The sequence below is a fragment of the Herpailurus yagouaroundi genome, unplaced genomic scaffold, assembly GCF_014898765.1.
Source record: "Herpailurus yagouaroundi ecotype Mexico unplaced genomic scaffold, PumYag 160, whole genome shotgun sequence".
Taxonomy (NCBI): Eukaryota; Metazoa; Chordata; class Mammalia; order Carnivora; family Felidae; genus Herpailurus; species Herpailurus yagouaroundi.
The window spans coordinates 53,963,527-53,990,805 of record NW_024412401.1 but is presented as its reverse complement, the minus strand read 5'-3'; the positions used below and the strand labels follow the sequence as shown (position 1 = coordinate 53,990,805).

At 52.1% G+C, this 27,279-nt stretch overlaps 1 protein-coding gene across 1 annotated transcript in view; it reads left to right on the top strand.

Moving 5' to 3' along the window:
• Positions 1–27,271, top strand: part of DDX31 (DEAD-box helicase 31) — a 72,134-nt gene extending 44,863 nt beyond the window's left edge. The window contains exons 19-21 of the mRNA XM_040481201.1: positions 4,078–4,189; positions 10,563–10,731; positions 26,898–27,271. Of these exons, the coding sequence (XP_040337135.1) occupies positions 4,078–4,189; positions 10,563–10,731; positions 26,898–27,123 (507 nt within the window). The 3' untranslated portion in view covers positions 27,124–27,271. The remainder of the gene's footprint in view (positions 1–4,077; positions 4,190–10,562; positions 10,732–26,897) is intronic.
• The last annotated feature ends 8 nt before the right edge of the window (positions 27,272–27,279 follow it).

Below are 27,279 nucleotides of genomic sequence, written 5' to 3'. Positions count from 1 at the left end.
TCCCAGCCCCAAGCTCCTGCCTTGATGGACGGGAACCAGTAGGATGTTTTTATGTTTTTAAGGAGTGGTAAGCTTTGTTTTTAAAAAGAAAAAACACTCGGCGAGGTGGGCTTTCACTGACCCCAAACTAACAGGTTAGCCTAGAAAACTAATCGTACTACAGGCCCCGGGTGACATGTCGATGAAAACCTGGCCTGTTTAGTTAACCAAATTTAACTTCAATTTGAAGGCCAAAGGGAAACTCCGTGAAACTGACTCTATTACTAATTGTCACACAGATCTACAACCCGAAAGAGTGTTTTATGTGTGTGTGATCTGCGTGAGTAGTGAAAAGAATAAAGTAGATGCTGGATACAACTTTTAGTTCTGTTCCTCATAAGAAACACGGCGTGTTTTAATTGCCGTTCTCCATGTGGGCGGTTCCGTCTAGCCCATGAACCAGTGCCGGACAGATAAATGTGAGCTCGGTAAATAGGCCTTTTACACACATAGCCAGACACCTCACTGTAAGGCCTTTCTTCTCACTCGATTGAAGTCCATTGTAAATGTCCCTTTGGCACATACATTTTTGGGCTTCTGTGAACAGAAAGAGAGTGAGTGAAGCATCTGTAAAATGTATATTTCATATTTAGGTATATAAAATATATATAGCTACGTCTGGGTGTGCGAGTGTTCACCCACCTACAAAGAGAATAAATTTGATCTTTCAACTTTACTGGGAAGCACTCAGATGGTTCTAGAGAAGCATGAGGGTGAAACTCAGCTTGGTAATAAAGTGATTAAAACAGTCCTTCCGTTTAGTTTAAAAACACTTTAGAAGTTAGCAATGGGCACGTTTCCAAAAAAAAAAAAAAGAAAGAAAAAGGCACCTCCCCTACCACGGCCACCACCTAAAACTTTTTACAACAACCACAGAAAATCCAGCCCAAGTATCTTCAACTCGTGTGTTGCCTCGACAGGCATGAAATTTTCATCTTCAAAGTACGCGCGCACCCAAACATGCTTTTCCTACGAGGTTTTTTTTGGTTTTTTTGTTTTTGTCCTATGAAATATGCCTGTAAACGGACCTTAGCAAGAGACTGGTGCAGGGTCAGGTATTCAAATGAGATCAGCAGCCCCCTCCCTCCGTCCTAGTGCTCAGTCCTTGCACTCGGCTGTTCTCTCCAGGGTCGGTAGGGCTTTACGGACCAGGGAATGCTGAGTGTGGGCCGTTGGAGACGTGTTTTCCTAAACTAGCCCCGGCCTGCTGGTCCCAGGTTAGCTTCGTTAACCAGCACTGCGTCTGTGTGTCTTTGAGGGGTGGGTGTGCCTCCGGGCTTTGACCCGCTCTCATTACGGGAGTGTTTCACCTGTCGGGGCTGAGACGCTGGCGTGCACACAACTCTGCCCCTGCCTTCAGTTTAAATTTAGACCGTCCTCCCCAGAAGACAACTGAAAAACACCTCATTCTCAAGAGGGGTAATTTTAAAATAAAGTATTTCTGGAAGTGGAGGGGGTAGGGAGAGGAAGACGTGCTTTTTCCTGAGTATATTATGTTTTCTGCCATTAACTTTTCCTTACATTTTACTGAAACTGACCTCATCATTTCAAACGTGTGAACCTAGTCTTATTGCCTTTTCTCCACCTATTTCACTTGTACACACATTATCTATGTGTGTGTATGTATTTTTTTTTTTGGTTGGGAAGAAAAGATGCCTCATTTTGAAACCTAAAGGGGGAATAAGAAAAGCCCTTTGTAATATATTGCCATATTATCACTAAATCCCCTGACAGTTGTGACACAGAAGTAAGTCACCTGTCACTTAAGCTTGAGGTCTCTTTAATTTTCTCCTGGAATTCGCACCAGGCTGTCTTTAATTTGAGGCCTTTATTGGAATTCTGAAACCTCTCTGCCTCCCTGGCTCTCAGATCTATTCTGAGAGCTGTTACAGAGTGTATACAATAACCAACAGAGGGATTCGAGCGGGCTGGAGCTCTGTTTATCTAACACTCTAGAGGGATTTTTGTGCTTATTCGGGCCTGGCTGCCCGGCTTTCAATATCGCTTTGACAACCATTCTGCCCTTCTCATTAATTTTAAACAGTTAAAACACAGGAAAAAGAGGAAAAAGTTTTCATTATTAAAGTGCTTTACTTTTTAATAACAGAGGATTCTGTCCGCCAGGGGAAAGGGCATCCTCGCTAATTTCACATTCATATTAAAAAAAACACACACACACACAAGGAAGGTGACAGTTGCGTTGCTGAGGTGGCTTAACGAAAGGAGGACAGCAAAAAAAAAAAAAAAAAAAAGTTTGCATTTCACATCAGTTAAGAGGGTAAAAAAAAAAATCCTTGTTAATGACAATAGCAAATGTCCACTTTCATAACACAGCTCCTGAGTGACTTTTCTCTTGACATTTGAGTGGATAAAACCCTTAGGGGGACCATGTACTGTGAAATCAGCTAGACTGTCATCAACCGAACAGGTAGCAGGAGTGATTTGACTAAGCTAAAAACATTTTCAGGTTGTTAAGTCTCTATTAATACAGAGACGGACACAGACCCAGAGAATGAGGCTTTTTCTCCTCTCCCCTTTGTTCTTCCTCTGGCAGCCTTAAAGGTGAGAGACTCAGGAGCCACAGCTAGGCACGGTCAGCCTGTGGTCAGCCAGACACAGGCGCCAGCCCCTGTCCTCCCCGGGGGTGAAGGGAAGCACAGACTGGCTGTTTTCTTGGTGACCCATGCCCACAGTGGGTAGTGGTTACCGTAGAGGCTTTATAGAATCACTGGGACAGTCCGCGTCTTCCAGGAGACCTACTAGCCAAATTGAGTTGGAGAATCTTCGTTCTCTGGCATCTCAGTTTCACATTCAGGAGAAAGCACTCATGGTTGTTTTAAGACGTAGGAGATGGGGGGGGGGGGGGGCCCCGGGGGGGGGAAGACAGGGGGGTGTGTGAATATTTATCGCGGGGTTATGTGGTCGCCCCCCATAGGGGGGTAAGATTATTTTTTAAAAAAAAAAAAAAAAAAAAGATACGGGAAACAAAACACACTCAGTTTTAGGGGAATATAAAGAAAGGAAATCTTGGGGCGCCTGGGTGGCTCAGTCGGTTGAGCGTCCACTTCGGCTCGGGTCATGATCTCACGGTTTGTGATTTCGAGCCCCTCATCGGGCTCTGTGCTGTCAGCTCAGAGCCTGGAGCCTGCTTTGAATTCTGTGTCCCCCTCTCTCTCTTCTCCTCCCCCACTCACGCTCTGTCCCTCTTTGTCTCTCAAAAAATGAATAAACGTTAAAAAAAAATTAAAAAAAAAAAAGGAAATCTTTTCTCTGGGATTGCTGAAGAATGAAAAGGATATCATTTTTCTATTTTATTAACGTTTTCCATCCGTAGAACTTGAGCGTGTACAGATGTCGCTCCTGAAACCAGGACGGCCAGCTGCAGAGACCGAGTGGCCTTCTTGGAACGTGGTGTGAAGGGACGGCCCACTCCTCGATAGGTCCCCGGCAGCCAGCACAGTGGCACGGTGGTCCCAGGCTGAAAGAATGGATCCGAAACACAAGTCACAGCCTCCCTAGGAATGAGGGAGCATGCTCTGAAATTCAAGGATAGGCTAAATTTTAGGCAGGCCCCGGGGTAGGGGGGGCACTCCCGAGAGGCTGTTCCCTTGTTCCCCTGAGGAGTGAGAGGGAGGGGGAGGATTTAAGGCCTCCGTAAGACCCAAGTCCTGTGAAACCTACCCACCTGTCCACGTCCCGTGATGTTTTAAGTGCCTGAATCGGACTCGGAAAATTCCAGAGTGTCTCCGGTGGGCTTTCATTTTGAACGTGAGTGACAAGAGGCCAGGAGGACCAGTCAGTAAACAAGTAAATAAGTAAATAGACCCGATCTGCCCCCTCACAAAGCTGTCTCCATCTTTGCTTGACTTTAACATCTTTATAGCTCCCGTTTTTCCTCTAGTAATATTGAAAGGATTACCCTTGTTGGCCCCTCGGTGGTTACCGAGTGATTTTACTGTTATTAAATCTATTATAAAGTGCTTCATTATTCCTGACTCTGACTCTGTCTCTTCTTTAATCCTTCCGCCACCCTCCCAGAAATCCCGTGCCGCTGGCCCCCAGGAAATCCAACGGCGAGCCACGGTCTTGCAGACGGTATTTGAAGATTACGTGCACTCCAGTGAGAGGCGGGTCTCCTGGGCAAAGAAAGGTGCGTGGATTTCGTAGGTCCTTGTGGATGGAAAGCCCTCAGAGCTCCGTCCCCACCTCCACCTGCACACCGCCAACGGGCTGAGAGGCCAACCGGTGGGTGGGGGCGGCGGGGGGGGGGGGGAATGTCTCTGCTCACCAGCTAAAGCCTTCAGCCTCGTTCTGCAGGGTCTGGACGCAGGCGTGGAAGGCTTTAAAGTGATATTAAACGTTCACTTCATCCTTCCCCATGTTTTGCACAAATGAGGCTTTATCTTGGCTTACGTAGAACTAGAACTTTGACCCATGGATCTCAGGGATCCATTTTTCTCTTTGAAAACTGAAGAGACGTGACCGCGTCAGCAGAGACTGTTGTAGAGATGGAAATTAGGGATGAAGGTAAGGACTGGAGGCATCAGACCCGAGCAGTCTCTGTTTGGAAGTACAAAGGAAAGTGAGAAAGAACAGTGCTGAAGAAAGGCCATAGACCTTGAACCCAATTCCTAGGAAATTTACAAAAGACTCGGGTACTTATTTAATATCCAGGCCCTTTATAGGATAAGTTGGCACCTGGGATCACCAGGCATTAGTGGGAACTCAGTAGTTCACTGGAGAACACTGAGAGAGCGTGGGGGGAGGGGTCTTAGAACAGCTGGATGTTTCCTATGGCAGGAAGTCGCGTGTCGTGGCTGGTGATGGTCTTGTGTGTGTGAATAAGACGCAGTCCACGTTGGAGGCCCCTCACTTCTTTTTGATAGTTACTTTGTTTTGAGAAGGATGCCAGGCTGTCTTGCCAGTGTGTAAACTCTATAGCATCATCTTTTTCCTTTTATGAATTGAGATTTTTTTTATTTCAAAAATTTTTTTAATGTTTGTTTTTGAGAGAGAGAAAAAGAAAGCATGAGCGAGAGGGGCAGAGAGAGAGGGAGACACAGAATCGGAAGCAGGCTCCAGGCTCTGAGCTGTCAGCAGAGAGCTTGACGTGGGGCTTGAACTCACGAACCGTGAGGTCATGACCTGAGCTGAAGTCAGATGCTAAACTTCACTGAACCACCCAGGTGCCCCAGTTGAAATTTTTAAAAATCATTTATTTAACAAATACTTATTGAACTGGGCACCGTTCTAGGTGCTTGGGATACATCAGGAATCAAAGCAGATGGAAAACCTTTCTAATATTCTAGGTGGGGCACAGATAATGAGCATAGTTAAAATAGTCTTTTAAAAGGTGTTGAGAACTGTGGGAAAAACAAAGGTAAGAGAAGTGAAGGGGTGTCTGGGCAGACTGCGTTTTACATGGAGGGTCAGCGTGAGCCCTGCTGTGAGGGCAACATGAGCAAGTCGAGGGTCATCAGCTGCTGCGACAGAAAGGGCATTCCCAGAGAGGGCTCGGAGGTGGGCGGGGGGGGGGGGGAGCAGTGTGTCCACAGGAAGGAAGGGAAGGCTGGCGTAGCAGAGGCAGGCTTGGAAGCTGTCGAGGGCTTTGGGGTCCCCTGAGTGCAATGGGAGCCATTGCAGGACTTGGAGCAGAGATGTGGCATGGTCTACAGGGGTCGGAAAAGACTGCCTATGTGAGAATAGAATCTGGGGGGCAAGGGTGAATGCTGGGGGACTGGTTACAGACAGTTGTGGCCATCAGGAAATAGATGACAAGAATGGGCTAGTCAGCAAACGGTTTTGAGTGCCTACCGTATACCTTGGCACATCACGAAAGCAGCCCTTGGCTGTTGCCACCACACTGGACCAAATGAGAACTACACAGGAGAAAAGATGAAGTCCCGGCAGTGGCCCTGTCCCCGATGCTCCGTAGGTAGCGTGTGTCCTGCTGGACGGGTTTCTAACAGCAGGCTGTCCTGACATTTCCCAAAAGTGAATTCAACAATTCCTGAGGGTTTTCCTAAGAACCTGCCTTCAGTGAAGTACTGGCACGTGTCTCCCGAGAGGAACGGATGGCTTGTCACAGTGTAACTGGAGATGGGTCGTTTGTTGACAGGCGAGGTGAGCTTGCTGGGTGGTGCACGTCCAGCTGTGGCGCCGCGGAATTTCTGGCTTCGTAGCGCATTGCGATGAAAAGCAAGAAAGCCCCCCGTCCTCTTCACCTTTGGTTTTGACGCCAGAGGTGGTTGAGGTGTCTCACTCTAGTGAGACTACAGCCTTCTTCAGGTGTCTGGGTCACCAAAGTAAGGCTGTCGTGGCATCCTTGGAGAGTGTGGTTACCACTGAAGTCGTTAATACCAAGAAGCAAGCGGAGCTCCTGGTTTTCTGTCTTTTTTTTCCTAGTATCACTTTTATTTTTTTTATTTCTACTTACTAAACATGACATGAGACAGAACATGCAAGTGGGGGGAGGCGCAGAGAGAGAATCCCAAGCAGGCTCCACGCTCAGCACTGAGTCCGACGCGGGGCTCGATGCCACAACCCTGGGATCATGATCTGGGCTGAAATCAAGAGTCGGATGCTCGACCGACTGAGCCACCTGGGTGCCCTACTTGCCTTCCTTTTAAAGGGTACCTGAACGGGGCCACTCTGCAATGTTTAGGTACCAACAAGGAAATAAACCTGCATTTCTCTTCTCTGCCAATTGATTGCCACGTCAGATTGGTGGTGGTCTGGGAGGAAAGTGCCCTGTTCTAGATCTCGGCGTCTCCACACTTTGCTCCCCTGGTGCTTAGCATGGTGAGTTCTGGAGGTCTGGCGGAGGGGGGTGCGTACACGCACTTGCTACGGCAGAGGTGTTCAGTTCACAAGGGGACAGCGACCGCACCCCGGAAGTCGAAACTGTCTTCTGCATTTCGTCTGCATATGCAGATTCCCCACTGCTGACTTGCCTCCGTTTTATTTCAGAACCCACCTCATGAATAATTAACAAAGCAGCTGGTTTTTGCCTTTATGGCAGAAAAGTAGTTGGAAACTGGGCCAAGTATGCATTTGTCTTCCTGTTGCATTTTCTGGCCCAGTCGTTGTTAATAACCAGCATTTAATTGTTGTCAGTTTCCAGCAGCAGTCGCCCCTTTTTACCCTCATTTCTTTCCTTTCTTTCTTTTTTTTTCCTTTTAGAAGGGGCGGCAGAGAGAGAGAGAGAGAGAGAGAGGGAGAGAGAGGGAGAGAGAATCCCAAGTAGGCTCCATGCTGCCAGCGCAGAGCCCAACACAGGGCTTGAACCCACAAACCATGAGATCACGACTTGAGCCAAAACCAAGTCAGATGCTTAACTGACCGAACCACCCAGGTACCCCTTTTCCTTCATTTCTTGCCTCTGTTAGCTAGAGATCCCAGTGGTTAAAAACTGGTTTGAACTTGGGGTGCCTGGGTGGCTCAAGCGGTTAAGCATCCGGCTTTGGCTCAGGTCACGGTCTCGCAGTCTGTGAGTTCGAGCCCCGTGTCGGGCTCTGTGCTGACAGGTCGGAGCCTGGAGCCTGCTTCGGATTCAGTGTCTCCCTCTCTCTCTGCCCCTCCCCTGCTCACGCTCTGACTGTCTCTGACTTTCAATGATAAATAAACATTAAAAAAAAAATTAAAAAAAAAAACTGGTTTGAACTTAAGACTCCTGAACAGAAGTTTTGGAAACTGGGGTCCTTTCCTCACAGAAGACGGCTTTCCTGTGGTGGTCCTTCAGCCTCAGGTCTCCCTGAAGAGCAGGGACCACGTGCGGAGGAGCCGTGCCTGGCTTGCAGGGCTGTTGCTGAGAGTCCAGAAAACCCAAACCACCGATGACAGATCAGCCGCTCCCTCAGTGCAGTCCCAGGTAGGCAGGTACTCAACCGAGTGTGCCTTTACTCCGTACAGATGTGTGTTCTTCTGGGGGCAGGGCCGAGGTTCCCTCCCAGGCTAGAGTCCCGCTCCTTCCTACCTCCTTGATCCTAAGTATCATCCGTAAGATACTACTGTTCTTGGTCAGATGTCCAAGAATAAATCTGATTTTATGAACAAGGATGAGGTGTCCGTGTGGGGTATTTTAAAATAGGTTTCCCTTAATGCATCTCCCTTACGGCTGTGAGATGGGAGCCCGCGACTACGGAGCGCGTGCTATAAGTGGCCACGGCTTCTTCCGCCATCTCAAGCAAGTGCCTTCTTTCTCTGCTCTCCACTCCTCCGGGTCCCCCAGCCCCCACTTCCGCCACCCGTCCTTGACACCGCCCCTCGGCAGGGTCTGCAGACAGCTTCTGCTGCTCCTGAAGTTCCTGCCTCTCTGAACCATCAAAACGTGGGAGTCCATTCAAGGATGTGAGGACAGCCCAGTATCGTTGTCCCCAGTGAGACAGCCTTAAGGACAGGCAGGGTTGGTAAACATATGCAGTGTGAAATGCTGCCTGAGCGCTTGTGGAGGGAGAAGACACGTCTGCCGTTTCTTGGAAAACTTGTTAGCTGGGCGCCCACGTCTCTGAGACAGAGGCTGTCCCTCCTTGGCTCCTCGGATTGGTGAGGGAATGGGAGGTTGATCTGCCTAAGTGGGACAGTGGTGGTCATGAGGAGGCCTGGGCCAGCGTTCGGGGGACTGAGATTGTAAAAGTGCAAACTCTTTGGCTTGACCTGACTTGGCATGGTTTCGGTCTGTTCTTGTTTTTAGAGGAGAGTAAATATGGAGGGTCTGGAAAGAAAGGGGTGTAGAGAAGAGGTGTAGAGCATCTCCTGGGCGGTAGCCGAGCGGCTTTCTTGAGACTGGAGTCTGTAGCTCCATGTCTGGAACCTGGTGTCAAAACCTCCGAACAGCACAGACCATTTGAAGTGCTAGAGATTTCCCTGGGAAAAGCTGGTCCCCGGTTATTAAAAAGGGGAAGCAGGCACAGATTTCAGAGAGGGGTGCAGACAAGTTGCCTTGGTTATTATTTCTCATCGATTGGGAAAAGGAGTTCACTTTACTCAGTAAATAGAGCTTTGATGGATTCCCAGGATCCTTCCAGCAGCTGATCTGCTAAAATGACACTTTTTATTACTGTTCATAAACGCCAATCTCCAGGTGCTGCTGGGATATTACGTCTAAGCTGTGGGCAAACTTGCCAGTCCAGTGGCTCAACAAGCAAGGGCGAGAGAGGCTGGTATTTAGCGCCTGCTCTTCCGTGAGATGCGCGGTGCTGGACTCGGGCCTGGCCGCCGGAAGAGCCAGTATTGGGGTCTTTTCAGAGCCGTCCCCTCCTGCCCTGTTGGAGTGAGGAGAGGTAGACACTTGATTTTCACCGGAATTGCGGTGTATTTGAGGGGAGCTGGGTGGAGGGACAGCTTTCTTTTCTCAGAGGAACGCCGAAAAAAGGTGTAGCCGGGGCTCCAAGCTCCTGGGAACCACATCTGCCTTTTTTCCAGCCAGTGCTGACTCTAGAACAGGGGCCTTTTTCTCAACTTTAAAATAGGGCTGAAACTTTCACGAAGGTGTGTCTGGGGACATCTCTAAATTGTTGGCAGTTCTCAAGGAAGGAACTGTTTTGTGGGCTCTTTCAGAAACTTAATAACTGCCTTTCTCCTTTTTAAAACTTTTCATTTCCTTTTTTTTTTTTTTCTTTAAAGTTTATTTTGAGAGAGAGTTTGCACGTGCACAGGGGAGGGGCAGAGAGAGAGAGGGAGAGAGAGAAAATCCCAAGCAGGCTTCGCACTGTCAGCACAGAACCCGACACGGGGCTCAAACACAAACTGTGAGATCATGACCTGAGCCGAAACTAAGAGTCAGACGCTCAACCGACTGAGCCACCCAGGCACCCTGCGTTTCCTTATTTATGCATTTTTCAAATGGGTAAGAAGCCCTTTAGCAGTCAATATCGGGTACTTTGGAATGAATTTCGTTTTGAAATCCCAGGAGTACAGGAAGAAGAGTCACCCCTCTGGATAGGGGCCCTGGAGGCGGGGCTTGTGGCGTGAACATTTATAGCAGGAGTAACAGACCGTGACGGGAGGCAAAATAAACCCATGGGAACCTTTTGAATTGTGTAACATTTACATGTGTTAGCAATTGAAAAAATAAATTGAATTAGGAAAATTTTTTCCTAATATAAAAGTCTGATGATTTCATTTTTCATGAGAAAATACCACATTGATCATGTCTTAGTTTCTTCACTCATTCTGTCTTTCGTTTCTATGACAAACACTGACCAGCTGCCTGCTGCCGTGTCCCAGCCGCTGTGCAAGGCCCCAAGACCATAGTGAGGAGAAAAGAGGGCCGCTGCCCTCTAGGGTTCTTGCACACTACCCAGTAAAATCTGAAATTCTGTTGGGTTTACTCAAGTGATACTTGTGTCCTGTAGATTTTTCTTTTGATGAATTAAAAAGAAAATACACCAGGATAGATTTAGGTTGTACTGTCCTGACTGTCTCAGGGTGCCTGGCAAGATAAAGTGCGTAGGACAGCCATTAGGCCCGGGCGCTTCGAGACCCCATCCTGACGGCCTCCCTCACCCTCCTCTTCCTCCCAGCTCTGCAGTCCTTCATTCGAGCCTATGCAACCTACCCCCGGGAGCTGAAGCACATCTTCCACGTCCGATCGCTGCACCTTGGTCATGTGGCTAAGAGCTTTGGGCTGAGAGATGCCCCCCAAAATCTTGGTGTCTCGGCTGTAAAGAGAAGAAAAGGAAACCTGAACAGGTAAGATGAGTTGAACTTGCCCTGGGACAGATGGCTGGAAGTGAGGTGGGTTTGGAGAGCTCTGTGCACACAACAGCAGGGCGGTGGTGGGGCAGGCTGCTGCGTGATGGGTGCAGACTTCCCTCTTTGGGTTTTGTGCTGAATCGTCACCAGTGTCCGCCCCTCTCGAAGTGTGATAAGTGCTTGGAACGAGAGGAAAAATACTTAATCTGAATGTTTTTAAGGCACCTGCAGAAATGCAATGGTGTCTCCTGTCGGGTCCAGATGGTGGTGGGGTTTATTGGGGCAGCAAGACAAACCTGTTGGTTGTAGTGGGTTGCCTCCACTGCCCACCAGCAGAGTAACGTGGGGCCTTTCTGGAGTCGGAGCTTCAGATGTGCCGTGGTTCACCATGGACAGCCCCCCAGGACTTGTACGAAAACTTCTGGTGTGTTCTGTGAAATCAGTTTGGTCCTGTCCTGGGGAGGTGGGAGGGGCTGCGTGGGGACTCACTGCACTGGTCGCTCTCCTTGGTGCTGACACGTGCGTCTGGTGCCAAGCGCCCACAGAGGGCAGAGGCCGGTGCGAGCGTGAGATTCTCACCCTCCCTCAAAGGCCCGTGGTAAACTGTCCAGAGGTCCTAGTGAGAGTGAAGAGCGCTGCCCTGCAGGTCGGAGGCTGGGCTCTGGGTCCACCTCCACAGTTCCAGGAGGTCCTGAGATGATTCCCCTCAGCAAAAGACATTTGTAAGAGGACCCAGCCCCTTTGCAGGAGCCATGGACCGCTTGCATGGGGACTCCGGGATGGACTGCCATCACCACTTGTGCAGCATGTGAGTGGGAAGGAAACACTGAACAAGCAGAGAATCCTTGAATGCTCTGGACAATTCTTTTGCATGGCACATCCTTTATTTGCTTATGAATTACAAATGTCAAAGTACACTTGCCCTGACTGTGAGAATCTGGGGGTGTGCCACACTTCCCTGCGAGTTCCCGCCACATGCCCGCTTGCTCGTGCACCATCACTTGTCAGGGCCCAGGTTCTCTGGATGCGGTGACAAAAGGCAGAGTGGACCGCCTGGTGTAGGGAAACGATCGCTGGTCTTAGATGCAGGGGACTTGGACTTCAGTTCCAGCTCCGCTCTGATGTGAGCTTCTGAGCTTTGGGCCGTATCTTTGCTTTACTTCTCAGAGCCTCAGTTTCCTCAGCTACAGCAAGGAGAAGGAAATCAGTGTTTTGTAGCTGTTTCACAAGGTTGTTTTGAGACTCAGCATTAGGACGGGCCGCACAGATGAATCACCTTAGGACAGAAATCTGGAAACCAGATGGGTTAAGATTCTGGAACATCCAACCTGATCTGTTCAGGGTGTGGCACCTACAAGGCTCTTAGTAATGGATAAAGTTTGCCTAATTCTAGTCCCATTTTTGGAATTTTTAAGATGCTTGTTTTTTTTTTTTCTTGTATTAACACCTCTCCTGTAGGACCATACCTCAGTAATTCTGTCAGACCGGTAGTTCACATGCCGCTGTTGATCCGTGCCCAGACAAGGCTAAGACACATCCAGCTCTTGTGTCTTCCAGGCGGTTTTGAGGTTCAGGGTACTGCCCGCTGCCCCTGCTACCTGTCCTGGGCAGGGCTGTGGCTAGAGACTTCTCTGCCCGTCCTCCCGGGAGGTAGAAGACGCCTCAGATGTACGACGGCTGTGCGCCAGAGTCAGGTTGCTGCCCTGGGGTCGGAAGTAGCTGGTATTTCCGCGTGCCCACTTTGGTTTCGAGTGTGTGAGGCTTGCAGTCAGGTCTGAGGGGGACCTCCTAGTGATCTGGAAGCCAGGCCATCCTGCCACCGTCTCTAAAACGTTGGCACTTCGAGAAGATCGGAACACTCCTGCCAGTTGATCACTGGTGAGAAACACAGATCTTGCCGATTCCTATCCCCGCAAATCAATGCAGTCCCGATATTTCATTGTTAGCGGCTCATCTACCTTTATGAGTGGGAACTTCATTAGCAAGTGTTAATCCAGAGAGCAGCTCTTCAGGCTGGGACGTCCGCAGCTCTTACCCAGATCCTGGAAAGCAGAGCAGCAAGGCAGGGAGGCAGTCGGGAGGGGGACTCGGAGCCAGCCAGCATTGTCCTTACCTTGAGAAGCCACTAGGGAGAGAGCAAGCCGCCGCCTCCTGCTTCGGCTGACCCTGCTAGCAGATGGGCACCAGGACTACCATACCCCTGTGAGCAGGGGATTTAACAGGGCTTTATTTAGGGAAGAATGGGCTGATTAGCCGATAAAGAGCATGTAAGATGGTATGGGGCAGCCTTTGATGTCTGGCTGGCGCGGCAGGGAGCCGGGTGGTGAGTGACAGCAGTGTGTCACAGGATTACTCCGCCCGTGACAATACCGCTCTCTGTTCTGGCCATGTCACCACTCAGTTACAGCTACTTTTTCGGTTGTTATGCCCTTCTTTTGAAGGCATTTCTCGCTGCACTCTTACATCCTCCCACCCCACCCCTGCCTTGCAAACGCAGACGGCGCTCAAGGATACAGTAGGCACCTTTTTTTTTTTTTTTTTTTTGGCGGCGGGGGGGGGAATCTTGTCACTCCTGGAAGAAGAATGACTTGGCAGCTAATGTGCACACGGACCGTATAATTGTGGTCAGGGTGAGCGGCAGAGAAGACGGGACAGATTTTCCGCACCTCAGTCAGGGCTCAAGCAAATGCCAGTTGCTGCTTTTTGAGGACTGGGAAGAAAAGTCCGTTAAACACCACAGAGTGCAGAGAGTTATGCTGTGGCCACAGTGATTGTTCTGAGCTCAGGCGTCTCCTCTGAAATCCATCTGTCAAGAAAGGGAGTGGTTCCTTCTGCTTTCCTGGGGTGGACCAATTTGGAGCCCTGAATTTTCCAAATTATTCTGCATTCTGTGTCACGGGGTTAAGTGCCTAGAGTAGCTCTACGTTGTGTGCAGACCTCTGATACCTGTGGACCAAGTCCATGCCACTGTGAGCAGAATCCTGTCTCACCTCGTCATGCACCAAACAAGGGATTCGTCTGGGTGTTAAAACATGAAGCAAGGGCAGGTTAGCGAAGGGGATGGTTTCCACGCAGTGACAAAGGGAAGTTTTATCTCATCCGTATGCCTTTACTTGACCACTGTTGAGACAAAAAAAGGATAACATTCCCCAAACGAGATCTTTATCACCAGGTCTGTATCCGCTTTTCAGTCCTTAGTTCTGAAAGGGAACACAAAATGCTTCTCCCCTGCACACAGATGCAGTCGTAGTTACAAAACTCCTCTGACACTGACACGCAGACCTGCCAAGACAGCCCCCCACCCCCCACCCCAGACACCGACACAGACGTGCACACAGGGAGTCGGTGCTGTTGGTAAAATATTGAATGGCCCCTTAGCAACATCCATCACAAACACAGCATTTTCCTTCTGTGAAACGCGGTTCTGATTTTGAAGCTTGGTAGACTCCGCGGTTCCTGAGAAGCAAAGATAACATACCTTCCAAAATTTCCATCTTCCCAGGAGACGGGGGGGACCCGGTACCGTCTGCTTCGGGAGGGCAGAGTGGTGTTGTCGGCCAGGGCGTCTGTCTGTCTAGGCGGTGACACACACGAGTAGTGAGCAGGCCCGCCGTGCGGGGCTGCGAGTTCCTCACCTCCCTTACACGCTGTGGAGAGTGGTTCAAGAATACAATGCGTTACGGTGTCAGTGCTACTGCGACAGTACGAGAGAGCGAGTCTGCTGCTTTTAACCAACTATCTCGTGAATTCTGTGCTGTGATCATGAAAGCACTGCTCTGCCCCCACGATGTAATTTGTAGCTACCCGAGACTTGTCTACCCCTGGCTTATGCCACCTGTGTGTTTCTGATGTTTTCCTTCGTGCCTAGAAACATCTTGGACGTCGCCTTTATCAGTAATCCAATAACTATGCTCCTCTGTTCTCGGCTCCCTCCTTTTAGAATTAGTAGAGCAACAACAGTCCAAGTTGTTGGCTGTTCTTAAAAGAAATGCAGTTTTGTTTATGCACATTTCCTTTTTCTCTTTCACTTAAATGTTTGCTTATTTTTGAGAGTGTGCCAGTGTGGGAGGGGCGGGGGGAGGGTGGGGACAGAGGATCTGAAGCAGGCTCCGCACAGACAGCAGAGAGCCTGATGTGGGGCTCGAGCTCACGAACCACAAGATCATGACCTGAGCCGAAGTCAGTTGCTCAACTGACTGAGCCCCCCAGATGCACCATACACATGTGCTCAAAGCCAGCCCGACCAAAGTGTGACCACGAAGTTCCTGCTCTTACCAAACAGGTAAACCATCTAAAATGAAGGATCTCTTAACCCTTAACTACTGGGTCTGGGTGTGCTGGGCCTGTGCTCGGCGGGCCGTGGTCAGTGACAGGAGGGTACACGGGGCTGGCTCCCCTGGGTCCTGGCCTCGGGTCAGAACCCCCGGCACCCGGGCACCGCAGAGCATCTGTCTCCCCGGAGTTCTAGATCCAGTGTTTTCTCTACACCAAGTAGACGTCCTCGTGTGGAGGTGCCTGCCAGAGTTTTCTCATCTGAATTGTCACGGATTTTAGCACTAACGTTCAAACTGGAGGTTTTGCACAGCCCCACTCGGGGCATTTTTCCTTTTTGAAGCCTTTGCCCTGTCACTTGTTCCGATTGCCACCGTCGCCTGTCCAGTGGCCGTTCGGTAACTGCGAAGGGCTCCCGTCCCCACTGGTGCTCTAGGGCCTCTGGTTCTTAGGTGCCGCCCAAGGGAGGGCCACACAGGGGTTGAGCCGGGGTTGAGCCTCTTCTGTCTGCCCTGGGACAAGTGACTCGGCGACTCTCTGCCTAGTCCCCTGGCTTCCCAAACGGGCACGGGAGCCTCACAGTGCTGTGTGAGGACCACGCCAGGCGGTGAGTGTCCAGCATCGACACGGGGTCAGACGTGAACACACGGGAGCACGTGGCGGTGACAGTGCTGGTGGCTCTTTCTGCCGGCCTTCACCGCACCTGTGAGTATCCTGGGCCGGGGAGTGGGAAGTGCGGTCAAGCGGTCAGCTTTTCAGCACCCTTGAGCTTGTCGCATCAGGAACAACCTTGAAAACGTGGAACCGGTCCGCTCCAAGACGGGCATCAAGAAGCTGCAGCTGCACCTCCTGTAAAGCAATATTCTCATCATTAGGAGCAGCTTGCCTGCCAATTTTTATGTGGCATTTACAACCTCCCTCGTATCACTTAATTAGCTGAAGGCACACCTGGAATCTTGCCCACTGTGGAAATTCTCTCAATCTCATTGAGCCAGTTATTCTGTAAAAGATTGGCCAAACATGAGATCAGAGGCGAGACAAAGCCACGCTAGAGAACGTGGGGATCTCTGTGTGAACCCCCTGCATGCGGGTCAGATCCGGAGCAGCGCTACTGCCTCTGACCCCTCTGGTCACCTCCTGGTCTCTTCCCTCGGCTTCTCACACCCGGCCCCAGGCCACAGAGCCTCCGCACCCTCACCTGTCGCCCTTGCCGCCAGCCTTTCGGTGCATCTCCTTGCTCTGATGACTAAGGCAAGTGACAACGGCGAGCCCCCTCTTCAGCGGCCCTGCGTGGCCCCCGTTTTCCCCACTGTCTCAGGGCCTTTGCCGAGTGCCCGGGGGACCTGGGCCTCTCCCTGCTTTCTGTCTTTGGACTCAGTGCCTCCTGCGAGGAGGTCTTCTCTGGGCCGCCTGCCCGGGTTGGCACCTCAGCCTTCCCTCACCCCACACCGCCGTCTGTGTGTGCGGGTGGCGCGTGTCCATCTCTCGAGTGCATCTTGCGGTGGAGACCCTGTCTGGTTTTTCTCCTCTCATCCCCAGCAGCTCCCGTGGTACCCGGCACCACGTGGATAGATAAACAGAACCTGCCGGCGGCCTGTAATTCTGAGAGGAAGGGCACAGTGGGAAGGAAAGAAAGATAAGAAAAAGAGGGAAATGCCTCTTGCCTGTTCAGTGGACCCAGCAAACAGCAAATCCTGCAAGGGGGTAGGGGGACACCTGCTTTTCAGAGCACGCTGCACTCAGCCAGGCTGTCCCGGGAGAACAAGACGGGGCCACCTTCCTCTGAACCAGTGTCCCTGACTTCATGGGTGGAGGCGGCTTGGGGATCAGCCCACATAGCATGGGCGTGAGCAGGTTCAGGGCTGGGGCCTCTGCCCTCCCTCCACAGGACCAGAGCAGACGCCCCACTGGAAGGTCCGATCACCCGGCTTCAGCCTGGAGACCAGGGGAAACAGCTAAGGACCGCCAGAGGTAGCCTCAAGGGCAGAAGGTGTCCTGTGGAGCAAGGGAGCAGAGTCCGCTGTCAGGCCCCCCTGGGGAGCTATATATAGTACAGGTGCCCAGGCCCCATCCCGGGAGACCGTGGTTCAGTAAAGTCTCAAGTCCTGAAGAGGGGGATGGAGGTGGTCATAAGTTGACTAACAGTTCTCAAAAATGTATAGACCCAGGTCCTCGGAGCGGGCGATGGGGTGTCCTCCTTAATGCAGGAGGACAGCCAGATGCTGGCCGAGTGTATGTCTGATTTCAAGTTAGGATTAATTAATAATATTTTAACGTAGAACCTGGATGAGCTGCATGGATTGTAGACAGGAGTATCTTCTACTGGCCTCTCTGGCAAGGCACACACAGGATGGGTCTCTTTGAAGTCCACACTGCGTTATCTCTGTGGGACATCTGTACGGAGGAGAATATACTCTTGTCCAGACGGGGCCAGGGGACAGGAAAAATTCTGTGGAACGTGGCCACGTCCCTTCTGATGGGAAACACAGCACAGCACACAGTCCTTGCTCAGGGACTGCGTGTCAGCGAGCCGCCTGTAGGTTAGTGAGCTCATCACGGGCACGGGCAGCTCCAGGAAGCGGCGCGGTGTGGGCACAGGCTCCCGTGGAGGGCCTGCCTCTTCCACTCGGGTCACGCGGTGCAGATCCAGTTATAATTCCCTTCCCTCCTCTCCGCTCAGGTACCGTGGGCCCTGCCTTTCCGGGCTTTGGCTTAATTACTGCTGTGCACACGCAGCTTTTACATTTGGCCTTTTGCTGCTACCACTATTTCTTTCCCTCTGACACCATGCAATTACCAGCCCTGTGCCTCTTCGTGGAACAAACACACCCTCATCCCCACCCGGCTAATGAGGCGATTAGAGGGATTTCACGGTGACCCTGCTCTTTCTCCACACCTGGGTCACCTGCAGACAGCGGGAACCACAGGGTGTGTTTTCAGTCAAGCGGCCAGGCCGATAACAAAGAACAGGAACCCAGCCGGCCTCTCCTGGGAGGGTGCTCGGGCGGTCACGTTCACTGTTGGAGCCTTCCAGGCACCGGAGGTGGAAGACGCAGCTGGCCCAGCATGAGTCGGCGGACGGCAGTCGAGGCTGCGGGCAACAGGAGAATGCCCGGCTCTTCGTTACATTGGCCGTGCTCGGAGCTCTCCTGGTTCGCGCCATCGGAGAGCTAGGAAAGAACGTGACGGTCCCAGCTCTCCCCTTGCTACACGTCACCCTGAACCCCTCCTCGCCCCTCCTGGGGTGACCCATGCCTCTGATCTATCCCCGTGGTCCACGGGCCCCTTTTTGAGTAGGAAGGTGTGCATCCTGCTGTAGCCCATCACGAAATGACTCTATGTCTTTTCCAGATGTCCCTTTCATTCTGGCCCTGGTGTTAGAGCCACGGTCTGCAGTGGAGAGTAACATCTTAACTAGTTAGTAATCGAGAGGAGGGATGCAGTTTGAGCAGTGGCGTGGGACCCTTAAGGGCTTCCGTGCGCCCTCGGCTCTGCTGAGGCCCTGTGTGTGTCTCGCTGAGCCCCAGGCCGGTCCCGCGAACCCAGGGGAAAGGGGGCGTGCCTGCTCCCCTGGCCCCAAGTCTGAGAGAGCCTGGAGCCCACATCCCAGCACTTCGTTGCTGCCTCACATACCCCTTGTAGAAGGTTCCAGTTTCCAGAGTTGGTGTTGGGCAAAGTAAGTATTTGAGCCCCACCGAGGGTGTTTTCCTGTGTGAGCAGTTGTTCCTGTAACCGAAGAAACGGACTTAAAGCAGGAGTCCATTTGGTTACGTATGTGGAAGAACTTGATGTGAAACCGTCAGGGTAGCAACCCCAGAGTGGTGGTGGAAGCTTTATGTTTGCAGGGCAGTTGCCTCGAAAGATCTCTGATAAGAGATGATCGCAGGGAGGATCTGGATCCCGCTTTTTCCCTGGTGTCCTTTCAGGTCCAGAGGGTGCAGTGCCTGGGCCTGAAGTCAGGTGTCCCCAGCTTGATCCCAGCCCTGGCGACAACGAACCTGCGTCGTGCAGCCCTCAGGGCCCTGGGGTGTGCAGAAGGGTTCCGGACATGTAGCCCGGTGCTGAGCCTGGGGTGGCTGCTGGGTAAATGCTGCTTTCTCCCGCCCCCCCGGGACTCCCCCTCTCTGAGTCTGTAAGGGGGGTGAGTGCTTATGGGAAATCTTCCCGAGGGCTCCCGCCACACTCTGCCCTTGACCTGCCTGTTGCATGGCTCCTGGGTCCTGGAGGCCTCTGCTCCAGGCCTCCCAGCCGTGGGTGCTCGCCACCTGCACAGCGGGGACTCGGCTCCCCGTTAGAGCTGCTGAAGTTGAGCCCCATGGACCACTTTCATTTTCCACTCCGTGGTCTCTGTGAGATTCTAATGCTGAATGTGCATGATATGCAAACAAAAATACAAGGTGTTGTTATCGTTGATCAAAGCCGTCCCTGGTCCACATGACACGTGTCGGGTATCTGATGATGGCTCCTTATCTCCTGCCTCTCCTCTTTTCCATACTGTTAATAACAATAACAGTCAATGCTGGATGGGGGCTTTCACAACAGGCACTGTGAGAAGCACCTCGATTCATTAGTTCCCTGAATCCTTTTGAGAGTGAGCAGACTGGCCCGGGGAGAGATAGGGCCTTGGCCAGACTCAGCCCCACAGCCCGTGCGGGACGGCCCCCGGGGTCCTCTCCGTCAGAGGGGCTGGCTCTGCCCTGCGGCACCAGCATCCCCAGCTGCTCGTCCGTCACAGTCCGTCCTCTGGGCGGCTCTTCTCCCAGCCGGGGTTCTTTTCCAAATCCGGGTCATGGAACTACCCAAACGTGCAGGAGAGACGGACCAGCACAGGAGAGGAGAGCGATCACATCTCTTGGCCTATTAACGGTGGGAGCAGGGACCGCGGCTACCACTCACACGGGGCTCAGCAACCGGCCTGGCTCCCTCAGTGCGACCGAGCACCCTGGCCTCCTGGCTCCAGGCCTCCCGCATTGTTGGCATCTGGGCCGTCCTGGGGCTCAGGTTGAAACTGGCCAATCGAGTCCCTGTTTGCACGTGTGAGAGTTCAAACCACCCAGCTGCTCTGCCTCAAGAGCAGGACGGTGCACGTGCCCCGGTGTTGTTCACCCTTTAGCCAAGGCCTGTCCCTTTGGCCTGCCAGGGTGTTGCAGGTGTTCTGTCGTCCAGGGTGTCCGCTGTCCCTGCAGGCTGCTTTTCATCTGCCGATGTGACAAATATGCCTCATGATATCATCCAAGACATCGATCATGTCAAACAGGACGGGCCGACAGGGCTGAGCTCTGGGGTTTGGTGCTGAAATGCTGTCCCCAGCTTATCAGTCTCAGGCAGCACATTTAGGATGTAGTCAGACCGGTTACAGACACACCTGACTGTTTCCATGCCCACTTGGTATTTCTCCACCGTCATATTTTCACCGAGAATTAAAACGTGTCAAGCACTCGGTCATGCCCGTTAGGCCTGTAGGTGGAGGCACTTTCTGACATGGGGGGGAACCTAAGCTTGGAGAGAGCTGTTGACTCCACGGGGACATCGGCTAGGCATGGCCACCCTGCCTGGTGATGTCCAGGCCCAAGTCCTGCCAGAGCTGTTCTAACGGTTTCTGCCACTTGGGCAAATAATCTTGAGGTTCCCGTCCAATTCTGGGATTCTGATTTCTCTCTTCCCTTTTAGGCCTCTGCTACCTCTGAACATTATCTCTGTCCTCTCTTTCATTGTGCGTGCTCTGCCGGGCAGCAAAATCGATCATGACGTCGATGTATTGATTGCCTGTGACCTGCGTGGCCTGGCAGCACGCCTGCCCTCAGCCCGGGGCTCAGAGCTCTTTTCTGCTTTTCACTGGGTCTTGTTCTTGGATGTAAGGCGGAAACCCGCCTTTTATCAATCTCTGTGTCCACAGAGTCACTCTCGGGTACTTTTCTGCAGTGACCATCCGCCACAGCATGGCTCACCTGGGGTAGGGCGTCTTCTGGGGCCCCGGTAGTCTTACCGAAGCTAACGTTGGTCTGGTCCTAGGAAATCACAAAGAAAGTGCCCTTGAGACGGTCCGCCCGCCAGCTTACATTTCTGCCGAAACAGAACCCACGGGTTAAAGGAGGCTTTTTTTTTTTTTTTTTTTTTCCCAACGTTTTTTATTTATTTTTGGGACAGAGAGAGACAGAGCATGAACGGGGGAGGGGCAGAGAGAGAGGGAGACGCAGAATCGGAAACAGGCTCCAGGCTCCGAGCCATCGGCCCAGAGCCCGACGCGGGGCTCGAACTCCCGGACTGCGAGATCGTGACCTGGCTGAAGTCGGACGCTCAACCGACTGCGCCACCCAGGCGCCCCAAAGGAGGCTTGATGCAGCTGCTTATTCCTTCAGTGACCGTGAAAGACTTGATAGTGTGTGGCTGAATTACCACCCGCACTAGCGGGTTCCTTACCTGAGCTGCTCAGTTGCACCGGAGGGACTGTCTGTCAGATTCTCCTTGGAGTTGTGTGCGACTCTGTCATCCGAGAGCCACCAAAACCCCACTCAGACACTGCTGCCTTTCCTTCACCCGTGCGGGCGAGGCGGGAACGGGGAAGCTTTTGAGTCTGCCTCAGGCCTTCTAAAAGCATCGCTGTCTCCTACTGGCATCGCTTAGGACCCAGGCTTTCCTTCCAGTTGGGGGGCTTGCTCCCCCCCGCCCTTGGTGTGGGGGGGGGGCCCGGGGGGGTGCTCTCACTGTGTCCCTAGGTCATTTGCTTACATGCAGAAAGAATCCTTCAGATCAGAGAATAAGTACATTTTACTACTCCTCAGTCTGTCTGTTTCTGTCTTAAGAGAAAACTCTCACACAAAATCAAACAAACTAAAAGCGAAAAGCAAAGAGGTTTTGATAAGTAAAAGTCAAAAGACTTGGATATTTTGGCATAGGGCAAAATTCGACCATTTGATTTTTTTTCCCTATAACAAATACACTGTTCTTTATGCTCATAAAAATAATACATGTTCATTGTAAAAATTCAGGAAATAGAGGGGCGCCTGGGTGGCGCAGTCGGTTAAGTGTCCGACTTCAGCCAGGTCACGATCTCCCGGTCCGTGAGTTCGAGCCCCGCGTCGGGCTCTGGGCTGATGGCTCAGAGCCTGGAGCCTGTTTCCGATTCTGTGTCTCCCTCTCTCTCTGTCCCTCCCCCGTTCATGCTCTGTCTCTCTCTGTCCCAAAAATAAATAAACGTTGAAAAAAAAAATTAAAAAAAAAAATCAGGAAATAGAGAAAAGCTTAAAAATCACCTATCAGCCCACAATCCAAGTTAACCTTGAGTCACAATTTTTATACCCTGCAGACTTCCACGGCGAGTATACTTATATGGGTTTTTTGGTGTCCGTGATGGAATTGAACAAATCGTGTGATTTTTTTTAAACCGCTGTTTCTCACCTAAGTTAATTCAACCTTCACTTTTCAGTTGCACTCTGTCGGGGCCGCCAAGAGTCTTTGAGATTTTGAGATAACATGAGCATTGTCTTGGCATAAAAACATCTTGTGCAGGACGCTTGCTTCTGGTTTTGGTGGAAACCTAACAGCACGGCGGTTAAGTGCACGAGTCACGGGGTCAGATTTCTGGGACTGGAGTCCCTGCTCTTCCGTCACTGGTTTGTGACCCTGGGCGCCACCTCCCTCCCCTGTGTCTCTCTTCCTTCACCAGTAACGTGGGGGTGCTAACTGTAGCCGTTTCGTGGGGTTGTGGGTGAAGTAGACGAGGTAAACACCTGTCCAGTGCCGAGAACAGCGCCACGGGAGTGTCAGCAGGAGAATCATCGTGGAGGTTGGTGGCCAGTTTGGAAGACTGACTTGTATCTTTAAGTCCCTCCACCGCCCCCGTCAGTGGTACTTGCTCACGTGTTGCTTTGCTGTATTTGGTAGATCTCTTCAGTGTTGGCTACTGTCATTTTCATCATCTCTTCGAGTGTCGCCTACAGGAAGTGTTCTCAGCATCAGAAAGCGTCACAGGGGTGCGTTTCAAGTCCTGGGGAGCAGATTTATGGTCCAGTGACTCTTGTGGATAACTGTTGGGAAGGAATAGTTAAACCAGAATAAAATCTAGATGGAATTACGGAAGCCAGCAGCAGACTAAAGAAAAATATGCTCGAACATTTTTTTTAATGTTTATTTATTTGGGGGGGCGGAGGGGGTACGAGCATGAGCAGGGGAGAGGTGGGCAGAGGGGAAGAGAGAGAATCCAAGCAGTCTCCACGCCGTCACCGCAGAGCCCGATTCAGGGCTCCATGCCGTGAACCGTGAGATCATGACCTGACCTGAAATCAGGAGTTGGACACTTAGCCGACTGAGCCACCCAGGCGCCCCTGCCTGTACGTTTTTAAACGCTAGCATGAGGAAGGCTTCTAAGCGTGATCCTAAAGCTGTAAAACTTAGTAAAAGAAAATACCGATTGATCTGACAGTACATAAATTAAAGAAGGTAAAGTGAAAAACTCTGTCCTGTAAGAGGATGCCATGAGCATAATCCTGAGCTGGGGCGGCTTCCCACCTGGGGTAGCCTTCTGTGAATCTGTCCATAAAGGTGCGAGAAGGTCCTGAGGCCCCTCTTCTGCAGTGGTCACCCTAGTGGGCATATTGATTTACTAATTAGGCTGTGATTTCACCTTATTGGCAGTGAAAGTGGCATCTGCCCATCCTGCAGGGCAATCCAGCCTGGTAACCGAGGGGGGTTATTCAGCCTTCACTACAAGGGAGTTCCCTGTGGTTAGATAAACTGATCTGTTGCTTGGTAACTGCGGGATTACTCTGGTGGACTGGGAAGTCCATTTGAGAGGGGTTTGAGTATTTGGAGGGCAAGAAAGTTGGCAAGTCCCTGGGAGAAGTGCCGCTTGGCAGGAGAAGGAGTCGAGAGGCCACATGCGCCCAGCGCGGGCCTGGGTTTAGAACGTTCCACCTTCCCATCTGTACTTCGCCTTCTCGGCACTGGGCCTCAGAACAAAGGAACAGCAGACAGCCAAGCCGGGTCCTGTTGCTCCCACAGCGGTGGGGAAAACCCTGCGGGGTCGACCCTGAGGTTCGGGGCCTGGGGAGGTGGTCTGGGTCTGAACGACGAAACCCCGCTTGCCCTCTGGACCACCAGGAGCCTCGGAGCTTGGGTTTGGGTCCCAGGTCGAAAGTACGTTGCCTAGAAGGAGATGCTAAGATAGGACGTTTTGAGCTCAGAAGCTGAAGGCAGGCAGGACCATCTCCCAGAGGCACTTCCAACGTGTCCCCCACCACGGTGTGGACCCGAAGGTCCTTAATAACCCTGCCCACTCAGTGCCGTGCTGCACCTGCCGGGCAGGAGGGACCTCGCGCTGCCCGGGACCCAGCTGTATGTGTCTGGGGAGGGACAGGGACGGAAGGGCGCCCGTGTGGTGCCCCCGTCGGTGTGGTCTCCCGCACCGACCCTCCGGCTCCGTCTGCAGGACCGCCAGCCTGCGCCTGAGCCTGCAAGGGTGCCGCTCCGGCTGTCTGTGCCTGCTCTGTCGGCAGTTAGGGTATCAATCGCCCCGATCAGGTTCTGGTTATTTATTTTGCTCTAGCGGAGGCAGGAGCAGTCACAGAGCCGATGCTGGGGAGGATATTTTGACTGAAATTTTGCATATTTTGAAACTCGGGTTGTTAGATTTAAAATTATACACATTGTGAGTACTTGGCTTCAAACGGGGAAGAGGAAGCATTTCTTCCTGTCAGAACCTTCTCACTCCGTCTGTCATGTAACCCGACTAAAAATAAACTACAAGCACAAGGACTGGCAGCCTTCAGTTTGGAACAAGTTTAGTGCCCTCAGCTGCAGGCCTGGCTCCCGCCGCCTCCCAGCCACGCGCCAGCCCCCCGCCCCCCCCCCCCAGGTGCGGCCCCCTCCGCCGGGCACAGCAGGGTGCATGGTCCACCACCCCGGGGAGTTAGGATGAGTGCCCTGCAGGAGAAGGGGGTGCAGCCCCAAATGCCCCGGCCTGGGCATCAAGGGCCCCCGGGGTCAGGCCTGGCTCCCGTGTGGCCTTGGAGAGCCTCTCGGTTGGCACCTCCGGACCTCAGTTTCCTCATTTTTAACTGATTGACCGAAATCCACATGCCAGCCACCCGCTAGCCGCCTGTGCGTCTCTAATCCTTCCAGCACCTGTGAGCTTTGTTCAGGTGAGGAGACCAAGCGGAGAGCCTGAGCTGTGTCATTCGGCCTCCTCCGTCGTCAGCCCTCCTCGTTGGCCCCACTTGCCCCTTCCTCCTCTGTCATCCGGGTGCTGCCCCCACCGTCCCCCTGCAACATTCTCATGTGAGCACAGAACTCCCCCGTGTCTGGCCGTGGTTCTCTGCCACCCTGGCTCCTGCCAGATCTTCCTAAGTGTTTGTCCCTGGACCCGCAGCCTGCTGGGAGGAGCGTAGGCCTCAGTCCATCCGACCTGTGTTTGCATCTCCGCTGCTGCACCTACGAACTCGATGGTCTTGGGCAAAGTACTTAACGCTCCTCCAGAATAGTTTCCTTGTCTGTGAAACGAGGCTGCTGTCCTCCCTCCTTTGTCCAGTGGACGGCATGACTGTGGAACCCCGAAAGTACTTCCTTGTTTGCTCCCAGTCTCGCAGGGCGCTGTCACTGACGCATCCGTGCACCCTTATGGCAAAGTCTTACCATTAACCTATTCTCAGACCTTTTTTCCCAACAAAGGGTGACCGTGCGTTTCCCTGTGCGTTTCCCTGTGCGTAGAAAACCATGCTAGGCCTGTCGCACCGTTGCTTGAGCCCCGCCCTGTGGAGGAATTCGGTGTAATTGCCTTAGCCTGGTCCAGCGCTGTCACGGGACTCCACCACCTTTCCTGCCAGCTCAGGAGCGCAGTAGTGATCCCGTTGCTAATTCTTGAGTTTTCAAGGAGTTCCGTTCTATTTTGAGCACAGCTTTAGTCCACTTGAGCTCCGACGATTACCAAGAAAATGCTGTAACTATACGTTGCAGAGGGCGACGTGTGCCTTTGCAAGAACCCTAAGACCCCGCTGTCGGGAGTTGAGGGAATGGCCGGCATAGCAGTGTGGGTTCAGTGGAATGGCTCTCTTGCTCTTATTTGGGTTAAAATCCTGTCCTGGGAAACGTTTACTCTTAGACACTCATAATCATCCTTCCTGTGTACAGTTGAACTTCTACCAATTTCTCCCTCTGATCTTCTGATCAAATGGTGAGGCTGCTGTCTCTTGAAAACAGTTACTGGTATTCAACGCCTGAAATTGATTTTCAGCCTTTTGCACTTTCCTCGTGGGTTGGGGCAGGGAGCCCTCCCTCTCGCTCCGCACCCATGCCTGTGGTCGGTGGAGAGCGGTGGGCCTGGCAGATGCCATCCCGTCGGCCCATGCAGACCCTGGGTTTGGGGTTTTCAAGGTCAAAAATATCTACAGGAGGCTCTTCAGTCAGCGAAGAGGTGTCTGCGACCGACACCCCACCCCCGGGCGCTGTGTGGGCCCCGTCAGGAGGACGGGGCTTTGACCTACACGGGGCTTACTTGCCCAAAATTGCTGGCCGGCTTTCACCCACTGTATGTCGTCGAGTTTCAAGGCGGGTTTTTCCCCCCATCCTTTGGCAAACTGCTGTATCATACACTTCGTTTGCCATCAGAGTGTGAGTGCGTATCGTTCTTTTTTTTCCGTGAAAACAACACAGAACAAAGCCTCACTTTTAAAAATGCCATGATATTTTGCCACCGTTATGAAAATCTGTCAGCGCCGTATCTAATCTTCTGGTGCATAGAATATCAAAACAAGCACTATTGAAGGGATTGTACTTCTGTTAATACAAAAATGTCAGTTCCACAGTCTCGGAACCAGCTGCTACCAGCCTCTTTCCAAATGGGAAAGAAAAAAATAATAAAGTTTCCTTTTCCCCCTCTGCTGTGTTACTTTCTTCAGGCCTGACCTTCATAAGAAGACCCGGGGTAAACACCGCCTTGCTGAAATCTTGCGTTCAGAATACTCAAGTGGGATTGAGGCCAGCGTCGCCAAGGTCAAAAAGCAAAACAAACACGCGGCGCCCGGCAGCCAGCCATGCAGAGCCATCCGCACCGGGCGCCCAGCCTCTGCTGTGGGAAAACAGAAGCAGCGCTCTCCGTGCAACGGAAAAACCCAGAGAGACTGACTGGGGGCCGAGACTTCCCAAAAAAGTTTTTTGGTTTTTTGTTTTCAGCTCTGCCTCCACAGGCCTGGGGCTTGGGGTGGATCCTGGAGGCCCCGAGACCTGGGCTGACGGCCCTGTTCTTGTCAGGAGCATTGTGGGAAAGCCTGGGGCCCGCGC